The following is a 20,206-nucleotide window of genomic DNA, read 5'->3' as shown; positions in this document are numbered from 1 at the left end:
TTGATTACGTAAGTCGATCTATTTGTTTTTTGATCATGTAAGTATTTAAACGGCTTTGTGTTTTTATTATTATATCACAAAGATTTTTACATAATGTCAGATATAGTTGACGTGACATCAAAATATTGTTTATTTGTTAGATGTCATGTCATCATTCCGATTAATATCTGAACAAAGTTTGTATTGATAAAAAAAATGTCGATTCATATATTTTTGCGAGTTAATCTATAATGATCTATCTAATTATATATATGATAAATGATGTAGTTGGTTCCATTTTCTTATACTTTTTAGACATGGTTCAATTTTTTAATAAAAGAATCCATGTAAGATAGGAGGAAAATGAATTAACCATGGGTTAGTTTTTATATACTGAGAGAATTTCTTTCAGTATTTTAATATCATTACAATATGTGAATCATTCGTATATCTGCTAACCAAGAATAGGCACCAAAAGCTCAAACTAAGCCTTCTTCTCCCTCCACCCCAGAATCATCCGACAACATTGGATATCACAAAATGATTTCGATTTGAACATTAATTTCCTGAAAAAAACATTAAAAAGTTAATTAAAAAAAATAAAAAAAAGGTTCAGAATCAACACAATGCCGATAACTTTCTCCCGATTTCTTCCATAGTCATCCTTCCAAAATTTCATCCTCCCAGGAGGGCAGCTGCAGATATGGAAAATGCATATCCACGGCGGTGTATCGCCGATCTCCGCCACTCGCCACTGTATTCCGCCGTGGCAATCCTCCTGGTTCTTTCAACATTCGTTTCAAACGCTGTCGTCTCAACCCACGCCGCAAGAATCAACGCCCCTGCGAAATCAGACTCGTTCACCCCACCGGACAATTACCTCCTAGACTGCGGCAGCTCCGCCGCCACAACCCTTCCCGGAAAACGAGTTTTCCTCGGCGATTTAGAAACCAGCAACTACTTATCCAACAACGGCCTCGATCTCAAAGTCTCCGCCCCGGCCACAGCTTTCCCCACCGCCCCCTCTCCGATTTACCTCTCCGCTAAAGTCTTCGAGACCGAAGCCACCTACACTTTCCATGTCGCCCGACCCGGCTGGCATTGGATCCGGCTCCACTTCGCCCCCGTCCCAAACAACGAAAAGGACCTGCAAAACGCAAAATTCAAAGTAAAAACCAGCAACAACCTCGTATTGGTCCACGAATTCCAGCTCCCCGAAAATCGAACGTGGGAATTCAGAGAATACCTCGTCAATGTAACCACGGAGCGTTTCTCTTTAACCTTCGAGCCTTCTCAAGGCGGCTTGGCTTACATAAACGCTATCGAGTTCGTTTCAGCGCCTGACATATTGATCGGAGATGTGGCCACCGCTGTATCTCCCAAGGGCGATTACTCGGGGCTGATGAAAAACGCATATCAGACGGTGTATCGGCTCAATGTCGGCGGCCCCGTGATCACGGCTCAAAACGACACGTTAGGAAGAGCATGGGACTCGGATGAGCCGTACCTAGAGCCGAAAGTCGTCGGGAGCGACGTATCTGTGGACCCGAGCGTGATAACGTATCCTGAGGGTGAGTCACCGCTGATAGCACCGCCGGTGGTTTACGCCACCGCTACCCAGATGGCCGACGCCAATGTTCAGGTGAGTGAAGCTGATTTTCTTACAAGAACTGATTTTGCTCTTTGAATAGTTGGGAAAATATTTCGAACCACGGTTTAAAAATGAAAAATATTGCAAACGTGAGCAATTTGCCAAATGAATATTCTTTAAATTTTTTATGCAAATTTATTAAAATATAATTTCAACATCATATGTTAGATTATGGTAAAATTCCATATATAATTAATAACTTTTATTTAACAAATATTATAAAACAACATTAAATTGATATACGCATGAATGATAATAAATTTGATATATATATTTGATTAAATATTATAAAATAATAAGGAATTTTTGGCAGGTGTAGAAAAGTTGAATCAGATATGTATTTAATTATATATTTAAATATATCTAATGTAATGTTGGTAAAAATTGGTTTTTGAGATATTTTTTTTTTCAAAATTTGGTATTGATAGCTAGCTAGTTTTATTTTCGGAATGAAGAATAAATTCTAGAAATTAGTACAAACATTGCACAGTAGGTCTCTAGTGAGACGGTCTCATGAATCTTTATTAACTGTGAGACGATTTAACCCTACCGATATTCACAATAAAAAGTAATACTCTTAGCATAAAAAGTAATAGTTTTTCATAGATGATCCAAATAAGATATCCGTCTCACAAAATACGACCCGTGAGACCGTCTCACATAAGTTTTTTCAACTTTGCATTAGTTTTTTTACGTCAATGTTAACGGAGTAATGTTACACAAACAACTAAATTTTTAAACATAAAAAATTCAATACAAAATCTAACGATATAATTGTTGTAGGATTAAATATAATTTTTTTTTGGCATCTTTATCATTATTCATGTTATTCTACGTATCTAACAAAAATGCCATATCCAGGTTCCCAATTTCAACATCACATGGAAAATGAAGATTGATACTTCGTTCCAATATCTCGTTCGACTACACTTTGCAGACATAGTGAGCAAATCTCCTAATGACCTGTACTTTAATGTATATATTAATGGTAAGCCGAGCATCACCGGGCTCGATTTATCCACGGAAGCAGGCGGATTAACAGCAGCCTATTATGCTGATTTTGTCCTAAACTCATCCATGGTCACGGGTTTGGACCCATTGACAGTTCAAGTCGGACCGATGGGAGAAAATGCCGGTACCAAAAACGCGCTTCTCAATGGCCTAGAGGTCTTGAAGATGAACAATTCTGTTGGAAGTCTTGATGGAGAATTTGGTGTCAATGGGGAAAAGGCAGATGGTAATAACCAAGTTAAAGGAACAGTAGCAGCCGTTGGATTTGCTATGATGTTTGGTGCGTTCGTTGGATTGGGTGCAATGGCTGTGAAATGGCAAAAAAGACCTCAAGATTGGCAGAAAAGGAACAGTTTCTCTTCTTGGTTGTTACCAGTTCATGCAGGGGATACAAGCTTTATGTCGAGTAGTAAGACTTCATTAGGGTCTCGAAAAAGCCAGTTCTTTTCATCTACTACTGGTTTAGGCAGGTACTTTTCTTTTTATGAGTTGCAAGAAGCCACCAAGAATTGGGATCCCAGTGCGATTATAGGCGTTGGAGGATTCGGGAATGTTTATCTTGGAGTGATCGACGATGGCACGAAAGTCGCGGTGAAACGAGGCAACCCGCAATCAGAGCAAGGGCTCAACGAGTTCCAGACTGAGATTCAGATGCTTTCGAAACTAAGGCATCGTCATCTGGTCTCGTTGATTGGTTATTGCGACGAAAACTCGGAGATGATTCTCGTGTACGAGTTCATGTCGAATGGACCATTCAGAGATCACCTGTACGGTAAGAACTTGCCCCCTATATCATGGAAACAGAGACTCGAAATCTGTATTGGGGCAGCTAGGGGATTACATTACCTTCACACCGGTGCCGCACAAGGGATCATTCACCGCGATGTGAAAACTACCAATATTTTGTTGGACGACAACTTCATCGCCAAGATGGCTGATTTCGGGCTGTCTAAGGACGTAAACACGGAGCAAACGCACGTGAGCACGGCAGTGAAGGGTAGTTTCGGGTACTTGGACCCCGAGTACTTCCGGAAGCAGCAGCTTACGGATAAATCAGATGTGTACTCATTTGGCGTTGTCCTCTTGGAGGCGTTGTGCACACGTCCCGCCATCGACCCTTCCTTACCCAGAGAGCAAGTGAACTTAGCAGAGTGGGCGATGCAGTGGAAGAGAAAAGGGCTATTAGAGAAGATCATCGATCCAACATTGGTCGGTCATATCAATCCCGAGTCGATGGACAAACTTGCTGAAGCTGCCGAGAAATGCTTGGCGGAATACGGGGTCGACAGGCCGACTATGGGGGATGTGCTGTGGAATTTGGAGTCAGCTTTGCAGCTGCAAGAGAACTGGTCACATGGTAAAAATGGCGAAGAAAACGGGTCTTTTTCGACCCCAGCTTCTCCTCCTATTGTTATGCCTACTCCTCCTGCTGTTTCTGCCTCAGATAACAGGTCAAATTCTACACCGGAGGTTGGAAAAAGCTCTGCTGAAGTTCAAGTCATCGATGAACATTCTGGAACAGCTATGTTTGCCCAATTTGCTGCACTGAATGGCCGTTAAATCACTTGTTCAAAAAAAAAAAATGGATTGATGCAAAAAAATCTTGCATCATCCTTGTGTATCCATAAGCACACCTCTCTGTTTTGGTGTGTGTATCACCACTGTTCAATACGTACTGGAAATTTTTATAGTATAATTACTGAATGTCTATGAAACTTATTTTCTTTTCTCTGGTTACAAGTAATATTATAATTAGTGGTTCCACATTTTGTCAAATCTTTTTTTAATTATGTGAGCATTTTACCATGTTTCGCGGATCATATCATATAACTAACCATATAATTGGCCATTATTAAACGTGTCCAATTACTTCGTATCCAAGTTATTAGGAGTAGATGAGTATTTGATGAATTGTGGAGAGTTCAATCATCAACATTTTCTCGAGTGATCTTGTCGCATAAGATTTGTCCAACGTGAATCATCTGGATGACGTAATTTACAAACTATTGACATTAATTCAAAGATTTACCAAGTCCGCAATTTAAAAAAAATAGAAAAAAGAAAAAAGCAGCGGTCCTAATATATATATGAGTAAGTCTTTTGTGAGACGGTCTCACGAATTTTTATCCGTGAGATCTGTCAACCCTACTGATATTCACATTAAAAAGTAATATTCTTAGCATTAAAAGTAATATTTTTTCATGAATAACATAAATAAGAGATACGTCTCACAAGATACGACACATGATTATCCAATCATGCATCCGTACAATTTTGTCCCAAATTGACCTCTAATCTTCTTTCAATTCACAAAAATCCCAAAAATCAATCGTGACCGTATTGCGCGAAGCATTAAAACACATCTCCTATATTATTAAAATTAAAGGAAAATACAATTAAAAGCGGCGTTCTATCATTCTCTCCGCCACTTCTCCGCCGTATCGGACATGACTAAACCCAAATATGTGCGCCATACTCTCGATTCCATCACCGTCAAGCACATCGGGAAAACTATTCGCCGTTAGTTTTCTGATATTCCTCTATTTATCATCTGAATTTGGTCTTAGCTGAGCTGCTTATCTGTCTGCTTCGTTCAATTTCAAATTGGAGCTGTTCTTGAATTGATCGTTTCAATTTTTTCACGAATCGCAAGTCGTTAGCTCTGTTGTTTTTCTACCTTCGTGTCTGATGCCGAAATTGGTGTTACTTACTTGTACGGTTATTTGTTTGTTTGTCCAGCTGGCGACTGTGTTTTAATGAGGCCTTCGGACACATCAAAGCCGTCGTACGTCGCGCGTGTGGAGAGGATCGAGGCGGACAGCCGCGGCGCGAATGTGAGGATCTATGTGAGGTGGTATTACCGGCCGGAGGAGTCTATCGGAGGCCGGCGACAATTCCACAGCTTAAAAGAGGTGTTCTTGTCTGATCACTTTGATTATCAGAGCGTCGATACTGTTGAGGGGAAGTGCACGGTGCACAACTTCAAGAGCTACACTAAGCTGGATGCCGTTGGGAATGATGACTTCTTCTGCCGATTCGAGTACAATTCTTCTACCGGTGCCTTTAATCCCGACAGAGTTGCAGTGTAGGTTTATTCTTAGAGTACATCTTGTTTTGCCTGAGTTAAACTGTTGAAATTAAGGGGCTCCTGGTGAATTTTTTGTAAATTTGGACTGTATGTGAATCGAACGATAGTACTGGTTTCTTAGAATTGATATTGGAACACTGAAGTTAATGTTTTTAAAATTTTTGTCATCACCTAATCTACACTAGGGGAAGTTTTAGATATTTTGAATAATACCTGCTTTAATTGATAAAAAAAATTGTTTTTGTCAAGAATCTATAATTCTTCTGGCTCGATTCTAAATCCATGCTGTAGTCATCACCTTATATAAAGATTCTTAGTGGGTCAGAAAGTTTCTTCTTTTGGCTGCTTTAAACGATTATCTGGTGTGAAAAAAGAAACAGGAGTGATAACTGGGAAGAGATAAATTTATATAGTTGACTCGTTGATTTTAATCATGAATTGAGTAACCGAAAATATACTTCAGGGGAGCAATTAGGATGGTTCAGCACCTCCAATCGTTACATTTGTCCAAAATTATGGCTTTGTGTTGCTAAGTTCAATTGTACTGTGAGTAAAAACTTTGATTTCGGGGAATACTGGACTCCAATATTTATTTTCCTATGTGCACTAAATAAGGTAGCATTTTTGGTTTCTAGTATGTTAGTTTTAGTTATCGATCCATGGCTCAGGTTTTTGCATTATGTTATTTCATTTTCCATCTCATTAAATGGCTGCAGCTACTGTAAATGTGAGATGCCTTACAATCCCGACGATCTCATGGTTCAGTGTGAAGAGTGCAGTGATTGGTGAGTTCACATACCCCTCAGAATCAGTTGATGTTGGTTATTTGGCATACACTTGTACTATATAATATGCTGATCGGCTTCATGCAGTGGAAAGAGTCATGATACAACAATATTATTTATGTGGATCTTCCTTAAGCTTTTAGTGTCACATTCTACTCGTTCTAGCTTCAGTTCTATTGTGTTGAGCTAAAAACTATATTGTATGCATTTTTTTATGTTACGCTATTTTCAAAATGCACCTGTTCATGTAAAACTGGTATATTGTTCTGCTATGCTGGTTCCTCTCCTTCTGGAATTTGTTTGACGGGTTATCTCATCTCCATAGCTATATGGCAGGTTGTGTTCGTTTTTAAATGTTTCCAAAGCGAGACATGCATGTACGTGTGTCTTGTATATATACAGACGACATGTGTAGAATAGGAAATTATATGGAAACTAAATGTTTCCAAAATGAGATAAGTAGGTTGTACTAATAGAAAGTGCCTGTACCATGGGAGCATGGGGGTGACTTGCCGCACCTAAAGGCGAAGGAATTCGTTCCACTCCAGCTATGAGCTATGTATGTGTACTCTCTTTGTGCTTTGTGAAGTGACTTATCTGATATTCAAGAGCTAATGAGAAGGCGCTGTAATGTTTTTCCTCAATCTTAGTTTAGGCATGAAAATTTAGTTGACTGTTCTCTAACTTCATAGAGTAAGACTCTGTCTTATACCTGTTTAGATGAAGCTCTCGATTACTTTATTTCCAGTTATTCAGCTTTTGTCTCTTTTTTTAAGAGTTCACTTTCTGAATGACTCTCTTGGACATTAAATTTTTTGGTTGGCATCGCACTTTTTGATTATCCATTTTGGTTGCACCGTTACTTTTCCTATGAGCGTTTGATGTCGATCTAGTTTGTTCATTTCAAAGTTGTTTCATCATTTTACTCTCAGCTTTTTAATAAATTGTGGTTGAGCGACGGTAACTCCTGTTAGTTCCTAAGAAGCATGGCTTTCCTAATTCACAAACAAATTTTTTGTCACATCCCATTCGTAATGTGAGGAAAAAAACGAAAGACTAAGTATGCTTGACAGTTTTAAACATATGACCTACACAAATAAATCCTTGGCAGCTCCATTAGGAATCAACGGTTTTTAACATGAGTGAAATATAAATAGAGCTACTTTATGGTGGGGATGTAACTTGAAAGCTCATAACAGATTGCATTGTTGTTTCCACTAGTTAATACATTCACGTGCATCCTCATCTACAAGGAAAATCTATCCCTCATAATATGTGGAAACAGGGTGTGCCCAATCAAGTACAAATATAATTCTCTGTTGCTAGCTACTAAACATTGGGATTCCTGTGTATGACTTCTGAACTTGGGTATCGAACTGCATGGGACGAAAAGCTGGTTTTAAAAATTTTCAGAATATATGTGGGATCATAGAGGTAGATGATTATCCCTTGTGATGCTCCTAAGCAATTCTTGGGATCCTGTTAGGTAATGGATTTACATAGTGTTTCTTCTAAGATTAACTGTTTTTTCCCCATAAGAGGACTCGAATATTCATGGTCTCAGACGTGAGGTGTTAAATTAGAAATTGCTGAAGTGGAAATGCATATTTTTTTACCTTTAAGACCATGCTACAACCCGGTTTATTAGAGCTATCTTAGTTGCCGACTGGAATGGTGAACGCAAATTATTACCATAGTTGTGAGGCCTGAGGGGAAAGAATTTGGTCTTAACATTAGATATTTATTGCATTGGACTGTAACAATAAAAAGTAAAAACTTATGCCATGGGGGCCAAAATTTGTTTCGAATTTAGTGTCTAAATTGAGAGGATCTATCATTTGATTGTTTCATACATGGCAGTGAAATAAGCATCCGTGATCTTGTTCAGGTTCCATCCAATTTGTATAGACATGACGCCTGAGGAAGCCAAAAGGCTTGACCACTTTTTCTGTCATAATTGTTCGTCCGAGGATCAGAAGAAATTACATAACTCTCATGTTTCTACCAGACTTGCTGATGCAAAGGTAATTCAATCACTGCTGCAATCTTTGATCCCCTTGTAATTCTCGTTTTCAAAATCCAGTCTTGATTGATCTCCGCAGTTATGAATAATTAAACTTGAGGGTTTAGCCTAGAGTGAACAAGATGAGTTTATCTGGAGTAGAAGTTGTAGACACTACCTCGTCTTGCCAGTAAAATACATTTTGGGATGATTTCAAGTTAAAATGCAATCCATCTTAATTGCAAGATCGTTTGGATTCTGTAGGCGTAAAATAGTGAAATATTTTGATCTTTGAAGTCGATAAAACCTATTTGTATTACTTATTCCCGGACAGACATCTTCTCAACACACAGCAAAACATGCTTAGATCCTCAAATCTTATATAATAATTGTGCTTGGGTTTTCTGCATTTTCAAATATGAGTTAATTTGGGTTTTTCAGGTGGATACAAAACGCCGCCGGAGGTGAGAAGATATGAATATGTATGTTCCCATAGGATGCAAACAAACACCAAGTGAGTGATGGCAATGTGTCTATCTTGTTAGAAAGACAGTTAAACTCTGTTCCCATTTGTGGGTGTGTGGTTGTGTGTAATTATGTTATGTAGATACTATCCCCCCGCCCCATATTTCTCTTTTTAATCCATCTTTCAACTCCAATGAAGTCATAGATGAAGGGGTCTGTGTTGTGTAGTATGCTTGGTGATCTGTTGTTTCTATGTATTAGTTATTTATACAGACAATGAGCAGCGGGTGTATATTTATGGATATTTGGGGTTCTTTTTCAAGTTCATGTTTCAAGTTTCAGAATTTAGGATTTGAATCCGTTCTTAGGATTTGCCAGTATCGAATTTATATTGGCTATTACTATTAATCTTTCATCCCTTTTGTTTTATCTACGTAAATTCTTGTTTATGGTTACATAGAACAAATTTTCAGAATGTGGATTTATGAACTAAGACTGAGAAATCAATTAGCATAATTCTGAGGTGGACCAACGTATTTTGATAAAGTGATTGAGCTATTTCAAGTGTCAAAATCAACAATTCAAGTAATTAGATTGGATATGAAATCTAAAGAATGGGATCGAAGGCACCGTAAGGCTTCTGCGTGAGCCACTGGTGTGTGAATCAAATTTCTTTCAGCTGGCAAGACTCCCGGGTGAGTACGGAGTGTCCTAACCGACAAGACTACGAATGCATTGTTAGTAATCAGCGGTGTCCAACTATGATTTGGTTCAATTTTAGATAAAAATTTGAATCGAATTATATTTTCTCAGTTGTCCAACATTTCAAACCAAACCAAAACATGAAACTTTTATTACCAAATCACGAATTTCAGTTTGGTTTGGTTTGATAACTAGTCTTAAGTTTCTTAGTGAATTAGTTCATAAAATATAGTGATTTAGTAAAAACTGTAATTAATATAAGACAAAAGTTGAGTAAATATTTTATTTGATTGTGGGTAGAATGGTTATAAATAAAAATCATATATTAAAATACTTTGCAGGTTGCACTATTTTGCGACTGGTAAAAAAGTCTAAGCTTTTAGGGTTGTATTCATGTTTATTTGAACTAAAATCTACAATAAATAAATTGCAATGTAATTGTATAGTTACAAAACTCTCTAATATATAATACAAACTAAGAATCAAACATAAAATACATATATTCAAAAAAATCACACTAAATTAACAAAATTTATTACATGATTTTTTTATGTTAATGTAATCGATTTGAATAATTTGGTTTGATTTATTTTTATTCAAGATTTGAAGCAATCCAATTTTTATGATTTGTTGTCAGCAAAACCGATCCAAATCATGAGATTTGGTTTGGTTTTATAATTTGATTCAGTTTCTGAACATGCCCACCCTACCATAATTTGCTTAGCAGTACGCATAATCTTTAGTATTACTTTGTTCAAAGATTTAGCCGAGATGATTACGTAGGTCAGTCTCTAGTGTACCTACGTTTTTACTGTTCAATCCAACAATACAAACCCCAGCGCAGTCGACAGCTTCCGATAAGGCAAAATACCGTTCTTGAAATAAACTGAAGACGTGAAAATGCAAGTGAACAGATGGCTGATGGCAGATCCAATATAGCGATTGCCAGCTCATATGCAAAACTGTTACCTACGTTGATCACTAAAATTCCAGAAACAAAAAGAAAAGTATAAAATATACAAACTAAATTTGCCGTCCTCATTTGGGTTAAATTTTAATATTCCAGCTTAGTAATTCGTTATCCGTAGTCTTCATTGAAACCTTTTCTTTTGCTTTATATTCTACTTTCTAGTCCTACTATAGAGGTAGGAGATTTACTGCTGCATGAATATTAGCATACATTAAAGCGATAGGGTCATTTTCTTTGGGTGGTAAAAGGGTACAAAAGAAAAAGAATGGATAACTTTCTTTTAACCTGTCTTAGCTCTCTTCCATACAATCACAGTGCCGCCAAAATCAGAAGAAGCTAACAAATTCTCCCCATGATTCCAAGCAACGGGTATAGCTGGGTAACCATGCCCTAGAAATTTTTAGTCGATCATCAATATATATATGTGGGAATGAAAACAGTAAAATCTAGAATACGGTAAAAAAAAACCTGTAATTTGTTGACACGCGTGCCTTGGTCGAGTTAAATCGTGGAAGTAGACATTAGTATCCTCACTTCCAGCAACTACAATGGTGTACAGATCAATCTCAGGAATCAGAAAGGTTAAGATCATTCAAATATGAAAATTTCTGAACCATAATGATTCAGTACTAATCTTCACTTACACTAAGTACTACATCATTTGCTACCGATTAACTATATCATTCCTCGAGGTTCTAAAATTCATTAGACGCTAGTCGGGCATCAGACCAGCTCCTAGGCCGCCTAGTCCCAACCCTAGATGAGAATCACTGGTTCCAATCGTTAGCATCTCCTCTCTCATAATGCCTATAATATTCGCTATTCTCCAGCACGTTGAAATTTCGAAAACTCCAGAATATTTCCACCGCCACGGTTATAACAGGTAAAATTGCTATTGCCCAGACTACTTCCCCGATCTACCACACCCTAAGGCCGCCTAGGCTGGCCGATTAGCACATTTTCGGTGCGGTCGGCCAACGCCTATGCACCGTCTAGGAGGCTGCGTAGGGCAATATTTAGAACATTGTCTTTTTCCTACGCGTAACATAATATGACACTAGCCAATAGGAGACATTATGTCAACATCCGTCAATACAAGACATTTGGCAAACAAGTCAGTATAAGCCATTAGACATACTTTCAGTTGGTATACAAGATAATGTAAAACCGACTGTAAGGATGTATGCAATTGTACCTATATATTCTCCTTTTTCGAGGGAAAGCAAAGGGCAGAAAGAGGCGCGAATACTATGCAAACGAGCCGACAATTTCAGCGCGCGGCGGAGGGTCAAATATCCCTGTATCTCCAAAGACACACTGCAGAAACAAAAAAGCGTTCAAGCAAAATTGAGATTCTAAAATTACATTGTGAATTCTGGAAAAATATATTTAACCTGAAGAAAGATAAACTTCCATCTCGAGAAAAAGTCAGTAATACTGGACCACTTGCGAGCAAGGAAAAGGTTCGGTACTGAACCGTAGTGACAGGAGACTTTTGTTTGCCACTGCTTCGATAGCGGTGAGACCGGGATAGAACACCAGTATGCGAATTCATTGTAACTGTGTAAACGCATCCCTGTAGAGTCAGTTGAAGAGGGGGGTGTCATAGAAAAGAAGATTAAAAAAAGGTTATTTGCAGTATAAAATCATCGTAGCTGATGGTGTACCAGAGCATCACCACAGAAGATAAGTTGACCCGTGTGGTCATGATCCATAGTGGCAACGTCACTGTTGAAATTTGATTTATTGATCATTCTGCCAGTGCTAAAGTTGAACACCTAGAATGCGAGAATGTGGTAATACAAAGATTAGAGATCCTGTGGAAGTAAATTGCAACAAAAAGTGCTACTTTACTCCCAACATCGTGAGGCCCAAAACTTTTTCCAAAATTTTAGCAACCGTGGATGTGAAATTTTAAAACATCCGAGAAAAACATATTTAGTGAAACAGACACAAAGCATTACCATGATCTCTTTATTTGAGTTGCCAACAGAGAGGAAATTATTGTTCACCTGCACAAGTTAATAGTAATAATTGTTGGATATTTTGAATCTACTAGTAGCGAAAACGTTGGAATAGAATGTTATCATGCACTTACAGGATGAAAGCGAATACAAAGTTGTGAAGAAATTCCATAAATCACCCTCATGCAAAGCCCTTTTGACGTATCCCATACTCGTACCGTTTAATCAATTGAGGAAGAAGCAATATACTGATTGTTTGCTGAGAAATCAAAATCTGAACAAGGAATACACTTTAGATCCAAATAATGCGAGAACGCTTGGCAAATTTAAAGTACAGATGTTGACAAAATATCTAAGTAAATAACTTAACTCAGCAGCAAGAATCAGCCTATCATAGGTGCACTATGATAAAATTATCAATACAATTTACTTAGCCCTGGCCAACCCAAACTACAAGTTCTCATTTAATTATAGGTAAATAAATAAATCAGTCGCATTTCTCTATATAGTTGAAGCAAGATAATAGGACCCATATCCGTGTATCCTAGCCCAATACATTTGTTACTATGATTTTAGTATTTTCTTTCTTTCCTCTATCTTGACATTGTAAAATCTAATGTAAGTGATTTTTATAGAAGCTCCCGAAGTATTTATGACAAACACAGAAGTAAAAAGAAGCATAGAAGTGTAACAAGTTTATATAGTCAGTACCAGTTAATCCAACCTGTGACATCTTTTGTATGCCCTGTTAACTGCTTCAGAACTGATGGTGGTGTCGAGACTGTGCATACAGTCAAGCTTCCACCCGATGCTCCATAAACAAGCAGATCAGAACTCATATGCCGGAGCTTTATGACCGTAACTGTGAAGTTTATGTTCTTAAAGACATTTCAACAATGAAAATAAGCACTAGAAAAAAATAGAATTTTTGCTCTCTTAGTATTATTACCCATGGCCTTGCACTAGTCAAATATGCAGTGCATCCCTACAAATGAATACGCGGGTTCAACCTTTTTTCTTGGGCGCTCTATATCACTTGCATTAGAACTAAAACTTGTGCTGTGACTCAATGCTTGACTAGAACTTCGAAGATCCTGGAAATTTATGGACAGTAAAACTGATATAGCGCTGTTAAGGATGAGATAGAACAAAAAAAATGAGGCTATTGATAAGCAACTAAGTTAACTTCTTTTTTTAGTCTAATACTTGGCTCCAGGCCTCATTGCTAATGGCTGAAGCATGGTGCATGCCGATAATCTATCACCGATTCTATTAAAAATTTTGGTGCAAAAGATATTCATAGGACAGACTGAAATGACTCAATACTCAATAGATTATTGTCCCATACCCTGCTAATACTCCAGCTGCTCACATCAAACAAATGGGAGAGAGGCGGAGAAGATGATATCCATCGTCCGCTGATGCATCAAAAAGTAAATAACCTGATGTGAGAGTCGTATGGAAGAAAAGCTTAAACAATAACCATATATCAGGAATGCAGCAAGCTCATAACTTATTAGCAACATTTAGCTAAAGGTTCAAAAACAAAAATACTGGCATTGCATAGTATTTACAATGGTGAGCAAACACGGGTTAAAAACTCATTTGGTGAAAAGTTGGTGTGTACCTAAATCAAGTCAGGTTTTACATACCTATCTCCTGGAGTGCTTGGTTGACTTGGTGTCTGGACACTGTCCCAAATTCTTGGCCTATTAATAAAATTACGGTAGGTGATGTCACGCCCGAGACCGGGGTTAGTTGACACCGACATTGTTTTACAACCACACAATTAAAAACAACAAGCCTCGTAGTACAGTATAAACCAAAAACCAGTTTATTACTCATAATCAATCATAAGATTGTCTTCACAACGTAGATTCTTAAAACGATAAAAATATGCGGAAGCGTTTACAACTTATTAAGCGAAAACTAAAGTAAATTTATTGATTCTTCTTATTATCAGCCTCAAAATTAGTCTTGTTCATCTTCCTCGATTTTCTCTTCTGATTTATCTAGGGAGGTTAGAGTAAAGGGTGACTGATATGATCGTCACTCAGTAAGCGGGGGTCATTCGAGCACATACATAAAAAATACACATGAATTTCGAAAATCACATATCATATCGTGCATAACATGATTCTGATAACATGTCATCATCATAACCATAAACATAATTTTGACCAAGGCACTGAGATTCCTCAACTTTCCATGGTTTACTGATATGAATCCTTAATTTTTACTCCTCTAAAGGGACGAGACCATATAACAGTTACAATCACACTGTGTAAGGGCCATAAACATATCATGCATATTGGGATTTTCACCCATATCCAGTTGAATTCTCACAGTACCCAAAACATAAAACATATGATAATCATATCAAGAAAGGGTATAAACAGAATAAAGGTGCTCGATCGAAACATTCAAAAACGAAATAATTCATATACAACACATTTAAAACAAGCCCACTTACGAAAGACAAGTGTGCAAATTATAATATAACAAAAACCCACTTACCTTAGATCTAGAAGAAAACGTGAAGAATTCGGAAACCATAGAATAATCATGCAACCGACACTTCGAAAACGCAGCAACACATCTACCTAAAAATCAGCCGCTTGTAAAATTCCTTGTGCCTTATTGAACCGTTGGATCGGGCTTAAACTTTTACAGTACGTTCACAAGTAAGTCAAATAAATTATGAAGGGTGAAGATCGGGTTTGAAAGTCGTTTTAACCTACTTATGGAAATAAAATCGTAGGTATGTTGTTCCCGCCTAAAATTTGAGCATTTTTCTTGTGGAGGCTATAAACGAAAAACTAACCGTTGGATTTGGCTGAAATTTGGATATGTTATTCAAAACATATGAAAGCATATTCTGAACAGTGGAGATCGGATTCCGGGTACCCGAACGAGAGAAACGAAATTCTGAATTTGAAAAAAATTTTCATGGCTCGTGCAAAATTTTTGGGAGGAAATTTCGAAAATTGGAGAGGAAACTCGAAATTTTCAGTGTAAATTTTGAATTAGAGCTTATCCTAATTATAGAGGGGTGGTAAAAATCTTACCAAAATTCGATTGATATCATTCCATAATTTGGAGATGCTCCTTCCATAAATTTCGAGATACTCCTTCCATAAATATTGAGATGTTTCCCTGTTGAGAAAAATTGTCTTGTATGTAATATTTCCTTGCAAATTTGATGGATATCCAGCCTTAATTTCAAATTTACTATGTATCTTGCACTGGATTTCAAATTTCATATATTTATTGGCTTGTAATTTCAAATATTATGTATTATTTAATATTTTCGAATTTATTATTTTTACAATAATACCATAATTCGAAAATAAATTTTTATACATGTCTACATTTACAAATTACACTCCCAAAATTTTGGATATCACATCCCTCCTCCTTATTGGAAGTTTCGTCCTCGAAACTTGAGTCGGCTTGATCTTTGAAGAGGTAGGGATATTGCTTGCGCATTTTCTCTTCAAACTCTCAAGTAGTTTTCTCGTTCTTTGTGGTTTGACCATTGCACCTTGACGTAGGGAATGATACGTCGTCTCAGTACTTGATCCTTGGTGTCCACAATATGAGTAGAGACATCTTCATATTTCAGCTCTTCCACCAAGTTACTTTTTGATTATGAGCAGTTCAATTTCCATAACATGACTTGGGTTCGGGATGTATTTCCTTAGTTTGAACTTGTGAAATACATTGTGGATTCTATACATATCTGGTGTCACTGCTATTCTGTAAAGCAATTTGCTAATTTCTCCAGAATTTCGAATGGTCCTACGTACCGAGGATTCACTTTTCCAACTTTATTGAATCTAATGATTCCTTTCATTGGCGAGACATTTATACAAGTTTTTTCACCCAATGTGAATTCCACTAGTCTATAAACCAAAAACCAGTTTATTACTCATAATCAATCATAAGATTGTCTTTACAACGTAGATTCTTAAAACGATAAAAATATGCGGAAGCATTTACAACTTACTAAGCGAAAACTAACATAAATTTTTTTTTTTGTATTTGGCGCGTGCCATACACTTTGTGTCTTGCACGCGCCACAAAACGCGTGGGGCAGCCGCCCCAGGCGGGCCCCACGTGTTTTTTGGTTTTAAAATGTTTATTAAGCGGGCCCCACGTGTTTTGAATTTATTTTTTTTTAATTTTTTAATTTTTTCAATTTTTTAACGGTTTGTTTTTATTTTTTTAATACTTTTTGTTTTTCATATCGTTGTAAATATTTTTTTTTAATTAATTCGAATTAAATTATAAAAAATCCAAAAAATTTGTAACGGCTATTTAACGGCTAGTTTCAATTCTCTTTTATAAATACCCACAAATGTGTACACATATTTTCATTCCAACTCACTACACTCTCCAATTCTACTCTCTAATATTATCCCATCTATTTTTTTTAAGTTCCAAAAATCTTATTTTCTATCCAATATTCTCACATCTCAGGTCACCGTAATATTGTTTTGGGCTGTGGATAACTATACCCTAGCTAACTACATACAAAAAACTTCTTTCTTTATATGTTCAACTGAGTACGAAGAATAAGGAATCCAGTATTTGATTTTTCATCTGATGGGGACGTTAAGGTGATCTTTCCACATTTTGAATCTATGTATAATAAGCTGAATGAAAATATAAAGATGGCTTGTGTCTATGTTTAGCTAGAAAATGAGTATGTACAACCTAAAAATTGATTCTATGACAGCCAAAGCATCAATATACCACCTAAGGTATGATCAAAATACAAATTTCACTAGTCATCAAACATCAGCAGACATTCCAAGACATTTCAATCTATCCAAAAGGCCATTGATATGCACAACATTTTACCAAGCCAATCAATAAATATAACTTGTCACTAGTTGTCAACTTATTCGACACTAAATCCCCAAAAGTATCAGCCAAAAAATCAGTGGATATACCAAATCCAAAAGATTAACCATTTAGATGCAAAAGTTTAACAAATTTATTAGTGATTCAAAAATCACTGCGCGGTTAAGGTGACACATAACATTATCCACCCCTAGAGAAACAATTTCTCAAAGTGTATTAGGAAGAAGTAGGAACTTGTGTGAGATCTTAGCACAATCAACATCAAGACCAAGGCATGTAAAGATCCAAATATCCATATTGATTCACATCAAGAACCAGATATCTCCATTCATATATCCTCACAAGTCACAACAAACAAAACAAAACAGCAAACAACTTGATGGACCAAGATCACTGAACAAAACTTTGTGAAAATGTATCCATATTTGAATCCAATCATATGAATGATGAAATTAACTGCTTAACAACATATCTTTAAAAGTCACAGATATCTGAATTAGAAATCTTCACTTAATTAGATTGTCAAATATCCATATTTTATATTCATATACCATAAGCACATCAACAACTGATAGAGGGAACAGATTAAGCAGTAGCAATATCAAATAAGAATAAGCACTAATCCCAATCTAACATACAGATTTCCCCCAATTAGATGTAGTAGTGCTGCACACCAAGGTCATGCTTTCCATACAAACATCCAGGCCTGTTGTGGTAATGCGGCAGCCTCTTCGATTTGATGACTTTTGGTCCACCCCGCTTCCCCATCTTCCTTATCCTCTGCTTCCCGAATCTGTCCTTCAGTTTCCATGGAATCAACTCATCATCCACGTCGTCGTCGTCGTCCTCCTCCTCATCATCATCATCACCACCACCACCACCACCACCATCATCATACACATGAAGACTCATCACGTCTTCAACAGGAAACAACACCATGGGCTGAGGTGACACCGAAAGCAACTGCATGGAGATGACGTCATCCAGATTCGAGACATCGCGCGAGTCTTCCTCTTCCTTGTGATCCTTCTCGTGCTCCCCGTCAATGACTTCGTCACCCCCGCTGATGATGTCATCACCGCCGAAGGAGCAGAGGTCGTCGTCGTCGTCCGAAAGAGAAGGGCTGACGAGCTCCCAGGCGGCGAGGTCCTCGACGGCGTCGTAATGGTGGGTGGGCCTGGATACTCCTCCGTTGTTCCTGGCCATGGATTTCCTCAAAATACTCAACATTTTTCGATTCTTCCGGGCTGGAACTTCTCGCGGTTTCTCGGTTTTCCCTCCTTCCCCCAGCTGTCAGCTGTCACGGTCGGTTATGGAAAATGTTAGGGGAGACTTTGCGTTCAATCCCTGTTGAAACTCATCTTTATCTTCACTCTCCTTCTTCCCAAAATACCCCTCAATTTTATATTTTAATAATTGATTTTTCTATTTGATTAAAGGCACGTCATGTTTCCGTAAAATAAACTAAATCTTTTATCTCTTTGACCAGAGTGCCATCAGGTTATGTCCACTGTATTTTACGAACTGCTCCTCACAGTTCAACCACGCGATCGCAACCGATGGTTACTGACGCAGACTCCTTCAGCAGCATTTAGCACAACCCTAATTCGTTTCCTATCTTAGGGTGTACAATAAAAGATAAAATTTTGAAAATAATACATGAGAGGGAGTAAGAGCAAATATCTCTTCATTCAAACACAAACATTTTTATTACATTGAAATCTCCTGTAGAAGAGGAGAAACTTGTTTAGCTACTAATAGTAGCTGAACTCACAACACACATAAACTTGAAAGATTACAATTTATTTGTTGAAAGAAATGAGGAAAATGTTCGATGATCTTCACTTCTTCCTTCCTGCCTTATTTATAGAAGGCTTCTTCGAATTTGAAATTCAAATTTCAAACCTTGATAAGCCTTTACATCTTGCATATGGACCATGTAGTGGTTGAGTGGTCTCTTGAGACTGTTCTTTCTTGAACTGTCTTTTTCTTGATAATTAATCTAGTAATCAACTTCTCATCTTCTTTTATCTCATCGAGATACCAGTAGCGATGAGTCTGTAAGAGATCCGCTGTAATCTCATTTCCTTTTTCCTGGAAATGTTGGACTAGCCATTTAAGAGCATCCGCCTGTTTTCTCTAATACTTGATTCTTCTCTTTAAAACCTTTAGATATGCATAATACATTTTCTTTAGGTTTCTTTCTGGTGTGGTTTACTGGTTCTCATTTACCCTTATTTATAGTATGATTTTTGGGTCTAGTTTTCTTGTATTTTTATCAGATTCCCTTTAAAGAGAAGGAATCCAATGTTCTTTGTCATTTTCCACCGATTATTGGTGGTCCTGTTTTTCCACTCACATGGTGGGTTTTCTTTTGGTTAGTGGGTTGATCACATGTCCACTTTTAACTTTGTCGAGGAATCTTTGGCTTTTGTATCCTCGAGGAAAATGTGCTGGTGGTCCTTCCCCACTTGTCCTTATTTCGGTAAAATGTTTTCGATCAGATCTCGGTTTGAAACTTTTACAGAACTCCGGTTCTTTCTGATTCTGGCATTCAAGGCAGATGTTTTCTGACCATCTTCCTACATGTGTCATATTACAGAATTTTCGGCGAGTTTCTTAAGGGAAGCTTGAAGACCAGCAATCTTCTCCTCGTGTAGCTTCTGAACCCGGGCAATTTCTCCTTGGAGATGGTCATGAATTTCTTGAGCAGCCCGGGC

The 20,206-nt window shown here is 37.4% G+C and overlaps 2 protein-coding genes and 1 pseudogene across 2 annotated transcripts; 2 read left to right on the top strand and 1 right to left on the bottom strand.

The window, feature by feature from the left end:
- The first annotated feature begins 424 nt into the window (after positions 1–424).
- On the top strand, positions 425–4,318 carry LOC142526313 (putative receptor-like protein kinase At2g21480). Its single transcript, XM_075630609.1, has 2 exons — positions 425–1,621; positions 2,492–4,318. The coding sequence occupies exons 1-2, from the start codon at positions 683–685 to the stop codon at positions 4,199–4,201; spliced, it is 2,649 nt and encodes an 882-aa protein (XP_075486724.1). The 5' UTR covers positions 425–682; the 3' UTR covers positions 4,202–4,318.
- A 686-nt stretch (positions 4,319–5,004) lies between these two features.
- On the top strand, positions 5,005–9,303 carry LOC142527007 (chromatin remodeling protein SHL-like). Its single transcript, XM_075631714.1, has 5 exons — positions 5,005–5,161; positions 5,381–5,726; positions 6,446–6,514; positions 8,403–8,538; positions 8,958–9,303. Exons 1-5 carry the CDS (start codon positions 5,089–5,091, stop codon positions 8,982–8,984), a joined length of 651 nt encoding a protein of 216 aa, XP_075487829.1. The 5' UTR covers positions 5,005–5,088; the 3' UTR covers positions 8,985–9,303.
- A 1,168-nt stretch (positions 9,304–10,471) lies between these two features.
- LOC142526479 (uncharacterized) lies at positions 10,472–17,858 on the bottom strand (annotated as a pseudogene).
- Positions 17,859–20,206: the final 2,348 nt, after the last annotated feature.

Source organism: Primulina tabacum, chromosome 15, assembly GCF_025594145.1.
Source record: "Primulina tabacum isolate GXHZ01 chromosome 15, ASM2559414v2, whole genome shotgun sequence".
Lineage (NCBI taxonomy): Eukaryota > Viridiplantae > Streptophyta > Magnoliopsida > Lamiales > Gesneriaceae > Primulina > Primulina tabacum.
Note: the sequence above shows the minus strand (reverse complement) of the source record. Positions and strands in the feature narration are given on the sequence as shown.